The 16115-nt window shown below is 34.8% G+C and overlaps 3 protein-coding genes across 5 annotated transcripts; 2 read left to right on the top strand and 1 right to left on the bottom strand.

The window, feature by feature from the left end:
• Nucleotides 1-667: 667 nt before the first annotated feature.
• On the top strand, nt 668-4325 carry tsr (Cofilin/actin-depolymerizing factor homolog tsr). Of its 3 annotated transcripts, XM_069036192.1 has the most exons (4): nt 668-858; nt 962-1099; nt 3713-4035; nt 4088-4325. In XM_069036192.1, exons 2-4 carry the CDS (start codon nt 1097-1099, stop codon nt 4206-4208), a joined length of 447 nt encoding a protein of 148 aa, XP_068892293.1. In that variant the 5' UTR covers nt 668-858; nt 962-1096; the 3' UTR covers nt 4209-4325. The 3 variants fall into 3 exon arrangements, with proteins under 3 accessions (XP_068892293.1, XP_068892302.1, XP_068892283.1); XM_069036201.1 differs by lacking the exon at nt 668-858 and having other exon boundaries at nt 943-1099; XM_069036182.1 differs by lacking the exons at nt 668-858; nt 962-1099 and adding an exon at nt 3495-3542.
• A 449-nt stretch (nt 4326-4774) lies between these two features.
• Nucleotides 4775-5543, bottom strand: LOC138122068 (mitochondrial import receptor subunit TOM20 homolog). The gene is made up of 2 exons (XM_069036213.1): nt 5307-5543; nt 4775-5246 (listed from the first exon to the last, which is right to left on the bottom strand). Exons 1-2 carry the CDS (start codon nt 5437-5439, stop codon nt 4924-4926), a joined length of 456 nt encoding a protein of 151 aa, XP_068892314.1. The 5' UTR covers nt 5440-5543; the 3' UTR covers nt 4775-4923.
• Nucleotides 5544-9665: 4122 nt separating this feature from the next.
• LOC138127795 (uncharacterized) lies at nt 9666-14853 on the top strand. The gene is given in 2 exon segments (XM_069043857.1): nt 9666-12640; nt 12734-14853. A coding segment is annotated over 1 exon segment (1635 nt). The 5' UTR covers nt 9666-10047; the 3' UTR covers nt 11683-12640; nt 12734-14853.
• The last annotated feature ends 1262 nt before the right edge of the window (nt 14854-16115 follow it).

The raw sequence follows: 16115 nt of genomic DNA, 5'->3' as shown, positions 1-16115 counted from the left end.
TACTTAATTTTTTTTTATCAAAACAGTTAATTTAAGTAAATTTTTTGTTGCAACATTTGGTTGGAAATTAATGTATTATTACAATAAAATAAAATCAAATAAAACTTAACATTAAGTTTATGTTGGAATGTCTCGATACGTATTTATTGTTATTTTCAATTAATACAAGATCTGCTTAGAAATTTAATTAGCACACATTTAACGTAATAGACACGTTAGTGATTGTTTTTCTAAAAAGTATTTTATCTATGACTGAATAAAGTAAGATGAACTAAATGTCTATCATTTTATTTGCACGTAACGTCACATTAATCATGCACGGTAATCCTAAGGTGAACTGGTGAATCATTCATACCAAAAATGGAAATGTTATGGAATGTTTTTGCAAACGTTTTTTAATGGTTTATGGCTATTATTGTTAAAAAACAATTTAAATTTCGCGAAAATAATCTTGAAAACTCGTATTATAATTAAAATTTTGATAAAATCATTGATTTTTAGGGGCGTGGCGCCACTATTCAAGTTGTGGCCGCCATTTTGGAGTAACTCCTTTTACCATTTATGGGCATTTGAGAAAACCGGCTTTTACATTGGTCGAAAACCATGACTCATTTATTCACTTGAATAGTTTTCAAAAAATCAGCTTATTTGTCAGTTATTTTACAAACACGACACAGGTTGAAAGACTTATAAAAAAATACAGTGTTACTTGAAATAAATTGTTTAAACGTTTTAAAGAAGGCCAACCCCCGTATTTGAAAAAGCGCGCAAATCTTACGCAATAAAAAGTAATTCAACTGAATAATCAAAATTTTATGAAATTTAGTTAAGTGCTGCTCGTGGTCTGTTAAAGAACAGGTAATTAAACGTATGATGATATAATTTATCGAATTGCAACCATTTATTTAGTTATTATTAGCGACATTAGCGTCGGTGTAGTAATTAATTTCTTTTACGCAAGCGCATTGGCTGCATTGCCGGCAGATCAACGTCCGCTCCAGACCTCCAAAGAGAAGTAACAGCACAGTCGTTTTTAATTCAGTACGTCTGGCAGTTCAATATTGTGTAAATTATTGTACTTCTTAAATAATTCACCATGGTAAGTGCAACCCTACAATATTATTTTTTTGTGTTTCTTGTGCAAATTGTACCTTTTAACCGTAAAATATTTTGACACCACTAATTTAGCGCTGGCGGCCATATTAAAGATTTCGCATACATTGCCAAATATAAGAATTTTTCGTAAAGTGCACTAAGTTTTATGGCCTGTCGGCATCAAATTTGACCAAATCTGAAACTTCAGGGAAGCTTGCTTGCAAAAAAAGGAACTCCCTGTTTGCCTCGCCCATTTACAATTTGTCAAGTTCATGTATTCAACGTGTCTGCAAAATCTTCTGATACGTCTATTAATTCGATACTAGTTGTCAGCTATGAATCATTCTTTTGCAAGTACATCGTCAAGGTTAGACGAAGAAAACTTTGTCAATGTACCACCCAGTTTTCACTCATCCACTAGGAGGTTACACGGATTTATTTGGATACGTGACACCCGATATCCCTTACCGATTTATTAATATAGTTATACCTATTATATTAAATTTTAACAGATCTATGATATGATCCACGATTTACCACGATCCGCTAAAAATAAGCTCCATGTGACCATTATAAATAGAACTGTGTTGTATTTTTGTTTTTACCAAATTTGGATAAACATTGTGACAGAAAAAAAAAACTAATAGCCGTTTGAAGGTCCTGGATTGTTAATTATTGTTGCATTTATCTTACAAGAGAGTAATGGTGGGTGGTAAATCGATATATGTATTTATCCGTATCTACTGATACGGAATTCTTAGATTTCCATTTGAGTTGTAGATGGTAAAAATTACGCCGGTTATGCGTCATACCGATGTCGATTATAAATTTCATTTCTTACCGGAAATCATAAAATACGAAAATTCGACAATACCTCGAAATTTGTTTCCATGAAAGATAATATGTAAGTACCACAAAATGAAATGCAAGTGGCAAGTCATTTAACAACTTTGTATTTGATCGTAGATAAAACAGTAGTTCCAAAATAGCGTTATCAGATTAGTAATAAACATTATTTCCTTGTGTTATCAAAAAATATATTGATGGAAGGAAAATTTCTTGAAGAGATTTATACTGTAATAAAATATTTTATCAAACAAAAGAAATCAAGGAACAGAGTATGACCATGGAGCCGACCATTATGGTCGGTGCTACGCCTCAACAGTGACAAGTGCATAAATAAACTATCTACAATTAGTATTAGGTACAACCGTCAAGGATCGAAAGTAAAATTGCCACGCAAAAAATCCTATTAAATCTAATTTTGTTTAGAGATGATATATTTTAATATAATCGATGTTTAATGCAAATGAAAGAGTAATGATTATATAGGGTTATTCTAAATGATTGTAACCCAAGTTGGCGTAAAAACTGAATGTCAAATTTATGGTTGCCGCTCCATATAAAAAACATCAAAATGGTGTGAATAAGTGAATACACACCTTTCACACACAGGAGTTGAATTGGATGCAAAACAATAATATTTTTGAATTCAATCGTTAATTTTAAAAAAATAAATAAAATTCCCATTACCGCCCTTTTCACCTAAAAAATGACAGTTCGCTGAAAGCGGCAAAAATTTCATAACATGGGCATGGCTTGCTTCGACTACAATCATTTAGAATAACCTGTATTATACATATAGGCCGTGCCAATCCCAAATAACCATCACCTGTTGAATTCGGTTGGTGAAAACAAAATAACACTAAATGTATAATGGCAATTTTGATATTACTAGGATGCTAGACCAATCAAATCTAAGTACACAACGTTGCCGGTTGATTTTCTGGGTAGAATGCAGTATTGGTGGTTAATAGGTTTTGGCAAAGACTATACTGAAATGTAATACCGTGTGAGCAACAATTACTGATTGAATTGGCAATAAATTCTGGTGACTTTTGGTGACTTTTATGTCATGTTCTAACGAGAAAACCATTTTATTAATAAAAGATTACACAAAACAAGACGTTTAAATTTGAAATGTATGCCCGCTGTCAATAATGTCAAAAAACAAACCGAAATAGATACAATTCGCAGTCTTGAAAATTTCATGTAAAATTTGTTATTGCCAACTGAAACAGTTATTGTTGCTCACCCTGTATTTATAAAGCACACTGATAAAATGAAATAATTGTAAGTAGAACAATAGAAGTTCAGATTATGAAGAGTATATTAAAACCAAGGTTCATTCTATACCACTTACTATTTAGTTACTGTACTTATTAGTACAGATTTTTAAAATTCATTTGTCTTGAAATTTAAATTATGAATTAATGTATTAACTTATTATCAATTGTTATGTTAAAAATAACGTAAGTCAAGTAAAGTTTATATATTTTCTTGAAGATAATCAAGTTACAACTTTTAAAAAACGCAATGATAATTATACGAAATTGTCATTGGTATATTGTTAGATGAATTTACCAAGAACTGGAGCTTTTTTTGAGGCAAGTATTGCCGTTTTGCACTTGCTTAAAGGTATTCCACTGATTTTGAGTGATTCGGCTGAACTTCATTCATGTGAGATTATGAGTACTCTTAATAACATGTCATGTTTTTACTGTTGTTAGTGTAAGCTATATTGAATTCTATATTAATGTTGTGTTTTTGTTTACAGGCATCAGGTGTAACAGTTGCTGATGCTTGCAAGACTACATACGAAGAAATAAAGAAAGACAAGAAACATCGTTATGTAATTTTTTATATTAAGGATGAAAGACAGATCGATGTGGAAGTAATAGGCGCACGTGATGAAGAATATGACCAATTTCTTCAGAACTTACAAGCGGGAGGTGCCGGAGAGTGCCGCTATGGCCTCTACGACTTTGAATATATGCATCAATGTCAAGGCACTGCAGAATCTTCCAAGAAACAAAAACTGTTCCTAATGTCCTGGTGCCCTGATACTGCCAAAGTTAAGAAGAAGATGTTGTATTCTAGGTATGCTGTTCATATTTTGCAATTATTGAGTTATAATTTATCTCATTTACAGCTCATTTGATGCTCTCAAAAAATCACTGGTAGGTGTACAGAAGTACATACAAGCGACGGACTTGTCTGAAGCTAGCCAAGAGGCCGTGGAGGAAAAGCTCAGAGCCACTGACCGTCAGTAACCTGTTGCTATTCTTCTTTAAGTTACGACTGTCTGTCTACTCAACGCACCGACCTACCAAGGTGTATTATTTATATAAGTATTTGAATATTTAATAAAGCTTCATTTTTAAATTGTATCCAAAGTGTTTTATTACTATTGTAATGTAGTGTAAACTGTAAAAACATTGTGTAATTTAATGGTAACTGAATTAAAAACAATTTTCATCAAGCAAGAGCATTTTGTGTCGCTTAGGAGTCACATTAGTGGCCCAAATAAAAACAATTTCTCAAACAATTATGTAGAAAATAACTTCAGAGGAAAACAGTTGCTCCATGAATCTGCAATGTAACAGTAGATTCATTTGCTTTTTAAGGTTGAAAATTAGTTCTGTATATTAAAAATTGGTATACTGCTTCAGTCAAGAACAAAACGATTTGTAGAAATTAATCTTTACTCAAGGCACAATTTCACACAAATACTAAAAACATTTTCTATGTTCAAAGTTCAAACTAACAATTTCATTCATCAAAAAGTAAAGTATGTATTTTGAAAATGTCTCCTTTTTGTGTTATACAAATTGTATAATCAAGGACATGGCAGTTTATTTACAGAAAATAATTACAACAAATAAAAACATACAAAACGTTCATCTAGTATATTGCAATTTGTAACAATTTTTATTGATGTAATAAAGATGAAACGATCTAAAAATGAGACTAGTGAAGGCATTTAAACTACTCCACATCTTCTTCCTGCATTGCAGGAGTTGCTTTAACAATTCGAGGAGCCACAGCTGGCAGTCTTTGGATAAGTAGGTGAAATGCTTGTGGCTGCAAGGTTTGCTGCAAGAGGTTAAGTAAATCATTAGGTTGTCCACAAACAGCCACAGCATTTCCAATGTGATCCACTCCATTTTCAAGATCACCGACTGCGAGTAATTCTTCTCCCAACTGAATTTCTTGTAAGAAAAATCTTTGGACAGCTTCATGATCTTTCATATCTGGAAAAACAGTTGTGCGTTTGGTCGAAGATGCTGCCATTTTTTTGGCTCGTCGTCCTGTTAATTACAAGTCAATTATATTTGTTCTTTCGACGTATTTTCATTGTATGTACTCACGCTCATGTAACTTCTTTTTAAAGTCAGGGTCGCTATGCCTTTGATGGTCAAAATATATGCAATACCCTAAAAATAATGTGCCGCAAACTCCAGCCGCTATTCCAAGGGCAACCCGAGATGATATCATTTCCATTTCTTCCTTTAACTTTAGATTTTTCCTCACAAAATGTTCAACACCCCATAACGTTCACACCATGAAGAAATGAAAAAAAATGACAGAACTCTGATTTTGACAACTACCCGATTCTATGATCGGCATTTATCGGAAACTACGTTACATCTTAAATTACTATTGGTAGTTTCATATTCTAGCGCTAACGTTTCGAAATGTATCTTATAAATACATATATTCAAACTTGAACAAAACCCATATGCTTTTTCACCTAAAGTGCATCTATCGATATTTTGAAACGACTTTTTAAACACTAGTTAACATTTTGGGTCGTTTATGATGGTCTCATTACTAGGGAATTATTTACCTACCCTGTAACAAAAACTCTCGATGGTACCTGCGGATTATTGAGGATCGGTTACTCACCACTTTTACGACAATCTTTGTTAGCGGGCAATAAACCACTGAAGGAAGCAAAAGGTCATTTTAAAATATCGATAGACGCACTTTATCTTCTCAGATACCTACTAAAAAACAATGAAAAGAAATGAAAATAATTGTATAAATAAAGCCTAATTTTCTAGTTGCATAATTTAAATTAAAAAAAAAAAAACAAAGAGAATTCTGGTTAAATTTAAAAAGTACTTATTAATTTATTTTAAAATATGGTTAATTAATAAATTATTTTACACATTATAATACAGGGTGTTTTTGAAATACGTGTATTAATTTTAACCAGTGGAAGAACGCCCCAAATCATGGAACTTTTCTCTATAACATTTTTACGAAAAAGCAATACAAATTGATTTAAAATTTGGAATAAATTCACCATCAAAGTGTATACCCGCCTATGGGTAAGGGCGAAAATTTTCTGTTGTGATAGAAACGGAGCTTTGTTAAAAAGTTCCATTGTTATAGAAAAAAATAAGTAATCAAAATTTAGATTCTCATGGTTACAAAAATAGAAACTATATAGTTAATCACACAAAACGACTCGTTTGGTAAAAATTGTGGGGCAAAAAATCTTGGAATACTTTTACATACTAATTTTACAAAATGTTATAAAGAAAAGTTTCATAAATTAGCGAGTTCTTTCACTGGTTAAAATTAACACACGTATTTCAGAAACACCTGTATATTAAAGATCATGTTCTAAATCTAAATACTGGTATCAAAATTCAAATCAAATGTAATAGTCCTTTCAGAGATATCGGACAATTATAGTTATGTTATTGTGTAGACTGAAGTAAAATCAGTCCCAGGTCAGGTAATGGTGAACTTTAAAAAGCCACAGAAAAAAAAAAGACAGATAAGGTCAGCTAATTGTTTGTTTCAAAGAAATTTTAATCTGTGGTTCTTGTCCTTGTAATTTTTCATAAATAAATTGTTTCTGGAATAAAACTTGACAATATTTTGTTATGTAGTACCTATTTCTGAAGGTAATAACTAATAATTAATAAACTATACGTTCAACGGTTCAATGCTCTTGGAAACTTTGATAATTATTTAATTATTAAATTAAATAGTTAAGTCAAACAAATGTTTTTTTGTTGAAAAGTTACAGAGTAGTGAAGTGCAATATGCAATTATAACTACATAGTTTAGAAATAACAGTTGTTGTTTATGCATTTTCATTGTTATATTAATTTTTTCCTTTGCAGGATTACATCATTGTTTGAGTAAGGATGACAACAAAAATAACAAAGTTGGTCTATACTGCAGTGCAGGAATCTAGGTAAATTGCTCGAATGCAACTGCTCGAAAACGAATTGTTCGAAATAGCTGCTCGAAAGTCAATTGCTCGAATGTGACTTTGCTCGAATTGCAAGTTCCTCAACGGCAATTTCTCGAAAATGTTTGGTCGAAGGTAATATTATCATGTACCTACTCAGGATAATACGGTGATTGTTATTACAAAGGCCGCATCCATATTGCATTTAGGCCCGGTTTATTCACCTTCAAGTAACTTTATTTGAACCGTAGAGGGATATGGAGGGAGCACTGCCTATGCTGGCAATGTAAAGAAAGCGGCACGTCGCGAGACCTGTGCGGAGACCTTTTATGACGCCTTTTAAAATGACCGCCAGTACTTCGTGAAATTTCGTGCCGAGGGTCGTTGGGCATCAGATGCTTCCGTGGAGGGAGAAAAGACTGGAGATGGCACTAATTCAAATAAGTGTACCCGCCCGCGAAAACTACAGAGTCATAAAAGGTTTCTGAATATAGACGCTAGGCCAATGGCTTCCTTCGCCTTCCTTCCAGGCGCATTTTGCTTCTTTATCTAGCGCATGGTGGACTGGGTCATAAAAGGTTGTTGCACGTGCTTTTAGAGGGTTCGCATTTTTAACATGGGCAGCATAGGAAATGCCATCTCCAGTCTTTTCTCCCTCCACGGATGCTTCATAGGCGTCGGTGTTCCGTCATTTTACTGGGATTTGGTTTTTTACACGTGAACCGGTTGGTGAATTGTCTTTGTATTTTTTCAGTTGTATAACTCTGATCTGTTTTTATTTTGAACTAAATATTTACGGTCGTCTTCCTACAATTCCTACAAAAATTGTCCCCAGAAAAAAAAGTTAAAGGGACGCCACTGGAAAGATGAAATATCTGCGTTAACTTCGGTTTCGCTCGGCTCATCTGGAGACCTTTTATTAAGTCTACAGAAAAGCGCGGTCGTATCCACTTTTTTGAAGAGTGCTCCCTCCATACTCTCGTGTCAAAAATGGATTACTCCCTAGGATTTAGGGATATTCGTTACTAGGTTGCCATAAATTTGGTTAGGTTGGAGGCTATGTGGTTTCTGGTGACAAACAAAAGATATCCCAAAAATGTAAGACAGCAAATTAATTGTAACAGTTGCAAATGTCTAATTTCTCGCTAAGTGATAGATGATTTTTCGTTTCACAATCAATTTTGGTTACTGGCGGCATATTTATTGGGATTTAATCTCTCAATTCAAAGAACCCACCTTAGGCATTCAAAATAACTTTTGAAAATTCTAGTTACACACAACATGAAAAACGTTATTTCCCTAAAAGTTCGAATTCTAGGGAGTAATCCATTTTTGACATGAGAGTATCCCTCTACGATTTGAACGGTAATTACCATAGATCTACCAATAGCAGATTCTAAATCATAGCAACTACTGGCCAGATAAATAGTCCATTCAAAAATCAAAAAACCACCACCTGTTGCTTTAGGTTGGTAAAATTTAAAAAACGCTAGGTAGATATTTTTTTATACTATGTTGGTAACTATAAATTATGACATTTATTTAATTCAAAATAAAATTCTATTGCTTTGAATTTCGTTCATATTGTTTTATTAGCAGCACGTTTCATTTATTTATTGATTCTTAGTATTTTTGCTTAAACATGCCCAGCAAAACAAGACACTTAATAAACATTTAACCTCAAAATTACAAGTCTCACCAAATTTTACACTAGACAGCGTTGCCGATAGTAATTATCGAGGAAAATGCGACGTTGGTGGTTTTTTGATTTTTGAATGGACTTTACTTGAAGGTGAATAAACCGGGCCTTAATAAATGTAAAAAAAACTGTTGTAAGGCAGCAAGTTAATTGTAACAGTTGCAAATGACTAATTTCTCTCTAAGTGATAGATGATTTTGATTCAAACAAATTACTTTTCTATTTACCATTTTTTCGAAAAATCTTTCTAAACCCAGATAAAATTTTAATTAGTTTGATCGTAAATTCTACCGTGTGAGCAACAATTACTGACTGAGTTGGCAATAAATTCTGGTGATTTTTGGTGACTTTTATGTTATGTTCCAACGAGAAAACCATTTTATTAATAAAAGATTGCAAAAACCAAGACGTTTAAATATGAAATGTATACCAGCTGTCAACACTGTTAATAAAACAAACCGAAATAGGTACAATTCACAGTCTTGAAAATTTCATGTAAAATTTTTTATTGCCAACTGAAACAGTTATTGTTGCTCACCCTGTATTGTATCTTTGGTATACTTCGTCCAGCGAGAGATTGGGAGATTTTAAATTGTAGGTTGTAACTGTTTGTACTGGGGTTTTTTGTCTCGTAATTGGCGCCGATGGCCGACCGGCTTTTTTAACTTGAGACGACATTAAAAACATTTTTGGTTATGCCGGTTATGTTTATGTTATTATAAAAATAACAAAAATGAATCTTTGATGGTAAATTTCAAATTTGCCAAATTTCATTGTTACCAACAGATTCAGTCATTCTTGATCACACCACGTAGAATTTAGTGATTTTTATGTCAACCAATCTCTCTGACCTGACCTTGTACTTACGATACCAAATATGTACCATTAATTGTAACAAAACACAAGTGTAATTGTGAAAATAATTGTGAATTAGTGATTGTAATACATTGGTTAAAAAGAAAAAACTGCTAGAAAGTGGCTTCGTTTTACAAACAATATTGCGCATTGTGGTTATGTGATTTGGGCAAAATGAAGCAATCAATGAACACAAGTTGAAGTATAAACGGTAAAAGTTAATCTAGTAGCATGGTATCAAACATTTAAAAAAAAAATGTGTTATGATGGTATAGTTTTCTGTTTGCTTTAAACTTTTATATTTTACTGGGTAGTAGAGATCAAACGTGAGAATTGTGAAAAAATGGCACATTCATCTCAAGGAATTTACTCGCCCCTTCCTCAATCAATAAGTGATTCAGATTCTGAAAAGGAACTTCATATGGACGTGGTGTGTCCAAATTACTCCAAGAAAAATATTCAGAATGGAAATAGTTTCGATTTAAAGCGAAAATTTCCAAACAATTCGACAAATCTTGTCCACTTAGGAGATGACTTGTTGCAAATTAAACGCGGGTCTCCAAGGATGTCTACAGTTCGTAAAGTCGCATTTTTTGCGTCTATTATCCTTTGCCTCCTTCCAATTGTTGTATTTCTGTGGTTTTTGCCTTGTTCAGTTTCCCATACTTGTCCCATAAAAACAAACAATTGGGAAAATAAGCAAGAAGACATTGAATTAAAAGGAGATATAAATTTAGTGCATGGTATAAATCAAAATAATTTGAATATGGCGATTCTATTTGAAGGGGATGTTCGTTCCTCAAAAATCTTAAAAAATGGAGCTATTTCTTTTTTGGGAAATAGTGGAAGTGTGGCATGGTATTTCTGACAAGAGGTTGTACCCATCAGGCTGGATTGTTCACTTATAGACATTGATGGTAATGGTGTTAATGATTGTCTGCTACTTGACGAAAGAGGGCTGAAAGCAATCGAAACTATTTCTGGACAAGTTATTTGGCATGTTCACAGTCATGAAGAAAGAACAACTATAAGTGGATTGGACTTTCCTGTAAAATTGCCTGATTATAACAATGATGCTGTAAATGAATTAGCTGCTATATACCGAAGGGGGAGTTTAATGTTAATTTGTGGGAAGACAGGAAAAGCTCTTAACAACATTATCATCAAGAATTGTAATCAAATTTTGGATCTTGAACATAAAGATAATGATATTGTTTTTTCTTGCTTCAATGATGGTGGTACTGCTATCCCAATGAAGGTACCCCTTGTTGATATCAAGAGGAGATACAGTAATACCTCATATAATCTTGTACCACATCAGTTTGAAGAAGATACAGGTGACATTGAAAACACATTTATAATTGAGAACAGGAAATTAACAATAAACAACATGGGTATTTGTCCCAATTGTCGTGCAACTATTGAGCTGGTTGAAATCAACTCAAAAAAGAAGCAGACATGGCCATATGATAATGCTTCAATAATGACTCCAAAACTTTTTCATTTTCAGGCAACTAAATCAAATCTGCACCTATTTAAAGGTCATATAAATGGGTTTATTTTAAAAATTTGGCAATGGTCAGATGCAAACTTAACAGACAACAAATTACTAAGACATTCAAAATCATTTAAACGCAGTGTTTTTTCAAAAAATAGTACATATTTTACAAATTCAGTAATTGAAAGGGTTGTGTTAATCACATTCAACGAAACTAATGTACATGTGATTAATGCTAGTTTAGCCAAAATTAATCAGTTATGTTTACCATTGAATGATGAATATGTTTGTCAACCTGATTTTCAAAGTCAAAAAAATTCAATTTTGGTTGGAGACTTGGACCAAGATGGTAGTCAAGAGTTAATTAGTTATTCAAGTACTTTTATTAAGAGAGAGGATCCGCAGGACTGGTTTTTGGTGTCGCACATTAAAGTGATACGTTTGGAGGCTGAGCTACCTAAATTATATGAAGAAAATTAATTTTTTGGTAAATGTGTGTTACTGTGCTAATCTTAACCAAAAAAAAAACAAACGAATTACTCTTTCAAACACCACTTGTATTATCACTATTAAATGGTAAAATGCTGAGTCTTGTATTTCACCTTTTACTGTTTATTGTTGTACAGAGCATTTTATCAGTAATAATCAATTATGAATGTTATATATTTGTAATTTATGTGCCTGATGTTACACACCATAGTACCAAAATATTTGTAAATGAATTTTCATGTTTGAAGATTATTTTGTTAGTGTGTATAAATAAAGCAAAAAAAATCAAGTTTTTTTTTCTTAATATCTGCATCCTGATTATAGTTCATCAAAACAGCCACGTAAATGTGAACGAGTAGAATTTTGAATTAAATTTACTGGTGAGATTGGCTCTAAAAATTTTATTCGGGCCAGTGGTAAGAATGTGCAAGCCTGAGTGGGATTTGAAATGTGATGTTTCCTTAATTCTCAGCCCTTTAGGTTGTACTGAATTGTGCAATTAAATAGACTTACAAAATGAATGTGCACCTACTGAGGAAAAATGTATGAGTATTATGTAGTAGTGTTGTTTTTGAAGTATGTTCACCCATTCCTACTAGGCTGTCCCATTTAAAATGAATTGTGTTTGTGCTGCCCTTGAGCTAGCGCAACGCTATTCTATGGACTTGTAGGTATACAAGTTCCACGTGTTACTTGAAAATTATGAACACAAGGTTTAGGGTCGTACTGGTCGTTCCATGTCCAAAAAGGGCCTTGCGAAAGCGTTGGTCGGAAGGGCTTACAAACTTCGAACCGTTTATCAATGGACTAAAGACATCATGTCCACTTCGACTTTCCTTGATAGTTAAACTCCATTCCAGGAGCTTCACATGACGACCATAACGGAGTACATGGAGGCACAATATGTTGACTCCGTTGATTTTATGTTCTTTGGTCATTGATGGGGTAGGTACGTTATTATTATTTTATTTTGTTGCTCAATGTTCTTGTTGAGAGAAACTTCCCTTAATAACGATTTTCTTTTTCTTTGACTTCGGTCTAGATCTCCTGGTGATAGCTCGAGGGTGCGCGGGAGGGTGGTGACGACCTGTCCGGTAGCCGTGAGAATGAAACTTTCACGTGAAATTAGGTAAAAGTGTGTAGTGACCCAGTTTAAAATTTAAATTTTAATTCCCGGTACCGCCGCGAGAGCGCGCCAAATGTGAAGGTACTATGGCGGACAATAAATTTAGGCCTGCAAGTTTCTGACATTTCAAAAAAGTCAATGCAAGCGACCATTTATTGCCATTATGACTAATGTGTCAGTTTGTCAAACTGAAGGTTTTCAAGCTGTTTGGCGTTTCCTTCGCCTTTTTCGTAACTTACAGATCATGACGCACTAGCATAACTGATTTGTAGTAGCACTGCTCTCTGGTCCACGCTTCTTTTCCCAATTTTAATTTTGATTATCGCTGTCACGATGACAAGAATGACAAAAATCGAAAATGGGGTTAGTTGAACATAATGCCAGCTTCACATTTTGATGTCAACTCAATGACAGGCCGGCCTAAATTTATTGTCCGCCATAGTACTAGCGGCTAGATTAGGAACTAAGGGATGGGGTTGGCAATCCTGGGGAGTTGGCGAAGCTGAGGAAGAGCGGAAATATAGCGGGGATGAAGCGGTCTCTCCCGCGCGTGGTTGAAGGGGGGGGTAGGTCACCTTTTTTTAGTTTTTCGAAACGAACACACCTTGCGAAGAGCGATCCAAGTTTCTCAAATTTGTAAGTTAAATCTGAACCAATTACACTATCGTTCCGAGTAGATATTTTGTGTCCCCGTGAGGCATTCGACGTTTTTAATTCACCTGGGTAATTTATCCCACTCTCGTTGCCTTTTTTTGTGTTTTGTTTTTGGGACCAGGACCACGTGGTAAGGGTATGTTGTAGATTTCATTTTGTTGCATGCTGTTTCTTTAAGAAGCGCCCATTTGTTAATTTTAAGCGTTATCTTTCTCCCGAGAGGTTCATTTTTTTAGCAATCTAGTAATTTCGAAAATTCGGAGCCGTCGTCCGAACCGCGTGCGTCCATTTTGTTTTTTTTTCTTCACTAACATTTTCTAACGGCACTCGACCCGCCATTTTCTTTTTGTTTAACATTACCAGCGATTATTGGATTTGTGCCATTTAAAGCGTTTTATTTTATCGTTATTTAACTTTGCGCTTTGTTCCCTTTTATTTGCTCATTGTTTAATGTTGCGTTTTGATTTGCTTATTTTATCATTACTGAATGTGGCGATCTGTTTTGCTGAATTTTCTCATCGTTTAATGTTACTCTTTGTTCGATTGAATTAAACTCTGGTTTTTTTTCTTTGTGTTGTTGCTAGATGTCGGAAAAGTTAAAGTTAAAATGTTGTAAGTACGATCACATGGGGGCTAGGTGACATTCAGGAGGTCGGGGGGTTGTTTAGTCAAATTTCCGTGGGGGCGACGGTTATGTAGGACCGTATAACGGAGGTGGAACAAGTTCTGCTGTATGCGACTCTGAGAAGCTGACGTGAAGCCCCCGTCGCAGTTATAGGGATCTCGGGAGTTTGTCGGTAAACGGTTGGTTGGGGAAGGTGGAACAAGTTCTGCTGCTCATCGTACAACCCCGAACGCTTATATCACTCGGAATTGGTCGGTACACAGTAGTCCGACACGCGATACCCCGAGTACCTATAAATGTCGCTGTTTTCAAGACGATTCAGATTATTTTTCTGAGTCTCCTCGCGGCCGAAAGTTTGTTACCTCCAGCTCTAAGCTTCCGTTGGCGTACCTTGACCGCGTAGCTCCAAATTAAACATTGTTTTTGCCATTAATCGAATTGTAAAATATGAGTAATACATGGGATACGGTTTTTGAAGAGGGTTTTTCATCCGTCCCTGTCTGTAATAACTGCACCATAATTTGTTCACTTGTTTTGCAAGCTTTAACCTGTCATTTTGTCTGTTATGTACCCGTTTTCTGTTATTTTAAATATTGTTGCATTCATCTTGTCGTTTATCTTTGTGATGTACTCAACTAGTTAATTTCTTGTACTTCGTTAAACTTAGTTTCTGTCTTTTTGGATTCGTTTCATTTTTTTTTTTTTTTCATCAAAGTTATTACAGGCATTTTTAATAAAAGGTATTTTGCGTCCCTCACATGTGTGTTTTATTTGCGGCACTCTTCCAACTGGAACCCTCACCGTTTGCATTCCGAACCTTTTTCCGCCAAAAGAAAATCACAACGTAGGGCTTCTCCGATTCGATGACGATCACGACCACATTTGTTACCGTTTTGCGCAGGTTCAAATATTTGGCGGAAAAAGTAATGTATTCAAATCATTACAAGTGGTTTATTTACACTGTCCTAAGAGTAGGTACAAGTCTAATAATAATAAAAAGGATTCTTGGTATATGCTATTTCTGATAAATGATCCAGAGGACCACTTGTGTCTTCACCGCGCCAAGGAAATAAAATGATCAACCAAAATTTCTACTTCTTGAACTATAAAAAAAAAAATTGGGAAACGGAGGCGAAGCCTGAGTCCGTCCTCGGCGCCACTTCCTTTACGGCGCCCACGATTTGCGGAATCGTTCCCGCGGGCTTCGCCGCAAAAGAAAAGAAAGTGAAAACAAATCTCGCGGCGAACGAGGACACAAGAGATAAGAACAACAAAAAGGGCACGAAAAAAAATCCGTTATCGGCCCGTTCAGCCGTTCGCAGGCGAGGTTGCGGTGAGCCGATAACACTAACCCGTTCATAAAGAGCACAAATCTGACGACAAAACCGCGACAAATCGACAGAAAAGGACTCGAGAAAAAGACCTTGATTTTCCGTGGTTCCCCCGTTTTATAGTTTCGCCCCTCCTAACCGGGGCTTTTTGGTTTTTGGCGGAAAACGAAAATCGCCGCGAGTCGTGCGCACGGTGGTCGAATGTTTGAGAACGATTCGAATTTTTAAAATGTAACAGTACCCACTTGCTCATTTTTTTTTCTTCCTAAGTGAAGGAAAGACTTGCGAATCTGCATCATAAAACTTCAGCTTCTCTACTTTTGTGGCTTCTCGTTTTTAGGTGAACATCATGCACTACCTCTCTCCCGTCTCTTCCATGTCGCTCCTGCTGTCCTCGTTGATCTTTGGTTAACCGCTGAACGGTTTAAAAGGGGTAGGCCCTTTTGGCCAAGGATGTCCGAAGGTCTTTTTGAATCTGAAGCGCCCTCTTTCCTAGTTGAACCTCGGACTATATCAAAACCCACTGTTTGTAAATCAGCGACTGAATTTTGAAACGCCAATCGATTTATGAATCGATGTTTAACAAACGAATGAAAATTTAATGAAGTACCTATCACTTGGAATTTGTAAATAAATAGACTAAGGCCCGGTTTATTCACCTTCAAGTAAATTTATTTGAACGGTAATT

This window comes from Tenebrio molitor, chromosome 1 (assembly GCF_963966145.1).
Source record: "Tenebrio molitor chromosome 1, icTenMoli1.1, whole genome shotgun sequence".
NCBI classification, from domain to species: Eukaryota; Metazoa; Arthropoda; class Insecta; order Coleoptera; family Tenebrionidae; genus Tenebrio; species Tenebrio molitor.
This window is presented reverse-complemented; position numbering and strand designations above follow the sequence as displayed.

What these genes read in the sequence shown, in the direction of transcription:
- tsr (XM_069036182.1), top strand. Translation starts at nt 3,510, where the DNA reads ATGAATTTACCAAGAACTGGAGCTTTTTTTGAG. An exon ending in GAACTGGAGCTTTTTTTGAG is followed by an intron (nt 3,543 to 3,712) that starts GCAAGTATTGCC and finishes TTTTGTTTACAG; the next exon opens with GCATCAGGTGTAACAGTTGC. An exon ending in AAGAAGATGTTGTATTCTAG is followed by an intron (nt 4,036 to 4,087) that starts GTATGCTGTTCA and finishes TCTCATTTACAG; the next exon opens with CTCATTTGATGCTCTCAAAA.
- LOC138122068 (XM_069036213.1), bottom strand. Translation starts at nt 5,439, where the DNA reads ATGGAAATGATATCATCTCGGGTTGCCCTTGGAATAGCGGCTGGAGTT. An exon ending in TAAAAAGAAGTTACATGAGC is followed by an intron (nt 5,247 to 5,306) that starts GTGAGTACATAC and finishes TGTAATTAACAG; the next exon opens with GACGACGAGCCAAAAAAATG.